Genomic DNA, 5,621 nt, shown 5'->3' with positions numbered 1-5,621 from the left:
CACTCTGTCACCCAGGCTAGAGTGTAGTGGCACACTCACGGCCACCCCAGCGTTGACCTGCTGGGCTCTGGCGATCCTTCCGCCTCAGCCTTCCAAGTAGCGGGAACCATAGATGCACACCACCACACCTGATTAGTTTTTGTGATTTATTGTGGAGACGAGGTCTCACCAAGTTACCCAGGCTGGTCTTGAACCCCCAGGCTCAGGCAATCCTCTCGCCTGGCATCCCAAAGTGCTGGGATTATAGGCTGAGCCATTGAGCCTGACCCAAAGTTTCTAATTCTTAAGATCAGGGAAGGGCCAAGGATTTTGCATTTCTTTCTTTTTTTGTTTTTTTTTTTGAGTTGAAGTCTCACTCTATTGCCCAGACTGGAGTGCAGTGGCACGCTCCTGGCCACTGCAGCCTCAACCTGCTGGGCTCTGGCGATCCTTCCGCCTCAGCCTTCCAAGTAGCTGGAACCATAGATGCACACCACCACACCTGACCAGTTTTTGTGATTTATTGTAGAGACGAGGTCTCACCAAGTTATCCAGGCTGGTCTTGAACCCCCAGGCTCAGGCAATCCTCTCGCCTGGCATCCCAAAGTGCTGGGATTATAGGCTGAGCCATTGAGCCTGACCCAAAGTTTCTAATTCTTAAGATCAGGAAAGGGCCAAGGATTTTGCATTTCTTTTTTTTTTTTTTTTTTGAGTTGGAGTTTCACTCTATTGCCCACACTGGAGTGCAGTGGCACGCTCCTGGCCACTGCAGCCTCGACCTGCTGGGCTCCAGCAATCCTTCCGCCTCAGCCTTCCAAGTAGCTGGAACTACAGGCACGCGCTACCACGCCCAGCTAATTTTTTTGATTTTTTTTTTAATTTATTTTTATTTATTTATTTATTTATTTATTTATTTTGAGTTGGAGTCTCACTCGGTCGCCCAGACTGGAGTGCAATGGCCGCTCCTGGCCACCGCAGCCTCGCCTGCCGGGCTCCGGCGATCCACACCCAGCTAATTTTTCTTGATTTATTTTAGAAATGAGGTCTAGCTAAGTTGCCCAGGCTGGTCTCCAGCCCATGGGTTCAGGCAATCCTCTCACCTTGGCCTCCCAAAGTGCTGGGATTATAGTCGTGAGTTACCACACCCAGCCCAGAAATGTTTTTAAGAAGTATTCCAAGCTGGGCTCGGTGGATCCCACGCCTTTGGGAGGCTAAAAAAAAAAAAAAAAAAAAGTATTCCAGGTGATTCTGATGCACTGATAAAGTTTAAGAACTATTGGCTTGAAACAACCTTCTCTTTTTCCATCACTTACTACTATGAGCCAGAGGCAGTTTCAACCATCAATTCTCCCTTTAGGAGACCTCCACACTGTTCCAACCCAAGCATTCCCAGATCTAGTGTAGCTAGCTGGCTTTGTGTTTCCACAGCATCTTGGGCATTCCTCTATCAGAGAGGATTTTACACTCCACCGTTCCTGTCTCCTTACTAGATTTTTTTTTTTTTTTTGAGTTGGAGTTCTCACCCTGTCGCCCAAACTGGAGTGCAGTGGCACGCTCATGGCCACTGCAGCCTCGACCTGCTGGGTTCAGGTGATCCTTCAGCCTCAGCCTTCAAAGTAACTGAAACTACAGGCATGCGCTACCATACCCAGCTAATTTTTTGATTTATTGTAGAGATGAGGTTTCGCCAAATTGCCCAGGCTGGTCTCGAACTCCTGGGCTCAGGCAATCCCCTCACCTTGGCTTCCCAAAGTGCTAGGATTATAGGCATGAGCCACCATGCCTGGTCTTAGACTAAGTTTTTATAGAACTGGGGCCATATTATTCCTATATGTATTATTGGTCCAAGTACGGTGCTTAGGATATAAAACAATCCATAAATGATTACTGAATGTGTAATTGTTACAAAAGTCTGTTATAGTCCCATCCCAGTCCACAAAAGTCTATTTTAACTCAAAATACAGCTCTACTGAGCTGTGTAACATCTCTCAAATACCATTTATACATGTATCAATTGTGTACTTGAAACTTATGCCAGGAAACAACTTCCCTAGCAAGTCAGTATTCTAGCTGAATAAACTTGATCTATTGAAGTTTCCACGTTAGCATACTTAGTGCACCTGGAGAGGGCATGGATATTCTATGTCCCCTCCCCCATATCCTGCCCTCTGCAGTTTTTCCATTTGGCAGTTTCTGTGTTTATCCTTTATGATAAACCAGAATTGGTTTATCATAAAGGATAAGCTGGGAGGTGTATAAACTACCTTGTGACCATGAGGATGACAGATGATCACCAGGGGGGCGGAGCAGGAGCGCCACTAATCCATGCTGGTGTCTTTTAGCCAGGGCCACTATTACTCAGCAGCCTATCTCTAAACTTTTTGGATTAAAAAAATTAATCCCTACTGTCTTTGTGAATTTGTCTGTTGAAGCCAAAAGCAATTCTAACTAATATGGTGGTTATTTTTAAGATTCATATGATTGGCAGTTGAGAGAAGCTGCCGGGGAGGGAGGGGCATACCTCATCAGAAAGGGAACCTGCACATAAGGAACATTTGTATACTTAAACCTGAATTGTACCCCACATCTTCAAAAAAAAAATCATATGGAGAGAAATTAAAAGAAGTGCCCAATTTTGGCTGGGTGTGGTGGCTCATACCTGCAATCCCAGCACTTTGGGAGGCTGAGGCCAGAGGATCAATTGAGCCAGGAGTTCAAAATCCTGGGCAAGGTAGCCAGACCTCATCTCTACAAATAAATAAATAAATAAATAAGTAAAAGAGCTGGGTGTGGTGATACATGCTTGTAGTCCCAGCTACTTGGGAGGCAGATGAGGGAGGATTGCTTGAGCCCAGAAATTCAAGGCTACAGTGAGCTGTAATTGTGCCATTGCACTCCAGCCTGGGCAACACAGTGAGATCCCCAACTCAGAAAAAAAAAAAAGAAAAAGAAAAAGGAGCACCCAATTTTAAAACTTTATATTGAAAATTTGTGCTATCATGTTGAAAGTATAGAAGTGAATAAAAACCAGCATATGTAGTTACATTGTTTTGTTAGTAAAAACAGTATCCTAACCTTCCTCCAACCATTCCCTAATGTAGAAGTAATGCCACACTCCCAGTTGCTAATGGAGCCCAAAGTCATCACTCAAACTCTGTCATTAATCTCTTTAAAGGTAGAAGATTATGAGAAAGAGAATGAGACCTTTCTTCAGGACAACAATCTTGTTAGGGTCCACATGCTGGAGCACACCTTCGAAGATTCCACAAGCCAATGTGAGTTTCACCCTTCTCCACAAGAACTGATTGAGGAAATGGTAGTCACTGCTGGGATCCATGCTAATTGATTCCAATAGCAGTCTTCAAATAGTCTTCTTTAAGCATCCAAACACTTAAAAATTAACAAAAAGATTTATGATTTTAAAAAAATTTTGGGGGAGTAAGGTTAGTTTCCCTTTATATCTGTAATGGATAAGAAGAATAAATATATGAGTAATTCAGTTTTGTTCATCTTTTTAGAATGATGAGAAAAGGACCATTGCAAGCACCAACTCTCATACATGGGAAACTGAAAACCTTAAGACTTTGGGCAAAGTAGGCTTGGCTATCATCCTTGTCTATACAACAGGGATAATACCACTTTTTCTTCCTTAGCTAAATGGAACAAGCAAAACATTTAGAGATTTTTAAATGGATATATAAATACTGTTTTAACAACAACAACAAAAAACAAATGAAAAAAATTGACATTGGTAAAAATACTTGCCAACACATGCTGCAATAACTTGTTTACCCTGGTCGGGCTCGGTAGCTCAGCCCGTAATCCCAGCACTTTGGGAGGCCAAGGTGAGTGAATTGCCTGAGCCCACGGGCTTGAGACCCACCTGGGCAACTTGACAAGACTTCATCTCTACAATAAATCAAAAATTAGCTGGGTGTGGTAGCACGCGCCTGTAGTTCCAGCTACTTGGAAGGCTGAGGAGGAAGGATCGCCGGAGCCCAGCAGGTCGAGGCTGCGGTGGCCGGGAGCAGCCACTGCACTCCAGTCTGGATGACAGAGTGAGACTCCAACTAAAAAAAAAACAAAAACAAAAACATAGCTTGTTTACCCAGCAATGTCTGGGATGTAACCTCTTTTGGATCTAGCCTCTTCTGGATTAATAACATTTCTAGAGTTTAACATCATTACCAACTAAAGCATAAGTCACTTAGAACTATCACAATTTATTCATTACCAATCCATGTACCATGATGTCACTGCAAGGGTCATTCCATGACACCCTAGCCACAGTTCAAGGCAACTGTAATGTCACTGCCAGTCACGTGTTGCCTGACAGATTAAACTATCACATGCCATACATTCAAATGTTTTTTCACAAATGATGCATGCTGATTATAAAGAATTACAATAAAGCAGAAGTAACTATCATTCATTGTAGGTACTCTTATACTTTAGTATTACACAGTAATTTATAAATAATGAATTTTTAAAAAGTATTTCTTAGAACTATTCTGTTATTAGGATGTCCTTGTAATTGGAACTTTAGATAAGTGTTCTTCTGTGGTGGTTTAGGTTTAAAAGCTGCTTGCCTTTGCCACATTAGGAAAATTCAACCAGTGAATTTTGCAATTTAACTATAAAAACACTGACAAAGTAACTGGAGCCAGATTTAACTAGGAAGAAGGTAAGAAGTTACATCTGTTTCTAGTCAATTAAATAACCTACATTTTTCTCTTTTAAGATCTATACAGTGCTTACACAAATATTATTTGATACTTACAACATCCATAACCTAATTTACAAATGAGGAAACGGAGGCTTCATGGTTTAAGACCACCTGTCCAAGTCACACAGCTAGAAGGTAATGGAACCTGAACTAAGAACAGGCCTCTAGTGCAGGATGTTTGTAGTTTAGTGAAAGGCCAAGTGTTAGCCGGGCTCGGTGGCTTAGCCTGTAATCCTGCATTTTGGGAGGCTGAGGTGAGTAGATTGCCTGAGCCCGTGGGTTCAAGACCCGCCGGGGCAACTTGACGAGACCTCATCTCTACAATAAATTAAAAAAAAAAAATTAGCCGAGTGTGGTAGTGCACACCTGTAGTTCCAGCTACTTGGAAGGCTGAGGCGGAAGGATCGCTGGAGCCCAGCAGGTCGAGGCTGCGGTGGCTGGGAGCGGCCTCCAGTCTGGGTGACAGAGTGAGACTCCAACTCAACAACAAAAAAAAGGCCAAGTGTTATGCATCCAGAGAGAACATGAACCAAGTCATCAGAGAACCTGAGAAAAACCCCTCTTTGTTCAACTTAATCCAAAGGCAAAAGGATAGTTTTTACAGAAGGAAAAAGAGAACATAAAAACCAACTCTTAACAGACGCAAAAGTTAATTTATATTTTTAATATACCCAAGAAAGAAAATTATGTACAGTTCTCGGAAAATAAGAAAAGTAGCCGGGCTCGGTGACTTAGCCTGTAATCCTGCGCCTTGGAAGGCTGAGGTGAGTGGATTGCCTGAGGCTGCGGGTTTGAAACCCACCCGGGCAACTTGGCGAGACCTCATCTCTACAATAAATCAAAAAATTAGCCGAGCGTGGTAGCGCGTGCCTGTAGTTCTAGCTACTCAGAAGGCTGAGGCGGAAGGATCGCAGGA

The 5,621-nt window shown here is 43.0% G+C and overlaps 1 protein-coding gene across 1 annotated transcript in view; it reads right to left on the bottom strand.

The window, feature by feature from the left end:
- LOC103268797 (piRNA biogenesis protein EXD1-like) overlaps positions 1–5,621 on the bottom strand; it is a gene marked incomplete at its 3' end in the record, with an annotated part of 25,699 nt that overhangs the window by 17,746 nt on the left and 2,332 nt on the right. The window contains exon 2 of the mRNA XM_008066389.1: positions 3,184–3,369. Coding sequence (XP_008064580.1) covers positions 3,184–3,316 — 133 coding nt within the window. The remainder of the gene's footprint in view (positions 1–3,183; positions 3,370–5,621) is intronic.

Source organism: Carlito syrichta, unplaced genomic scaffold (genome assembly GCF_000164805.1).
Source record: "Carlito syrichta isolate Samal-C Ts95f unplaced genomic scaffold, Tarsius_syrichta-2.0.1 Scaffold308903, whole genome shotgun sequence".
Classification (NCBI taxonomy): Eukaryota; Metazoa; Chordata; class Mammalia; order Primates; family Tarsiidae; genus Carlito; species Carlito syrichta.
Note: the sequence above shows the minus strand (reverse complement) of the source record. Positions and strands in the feature narration are given on the sequence as shown.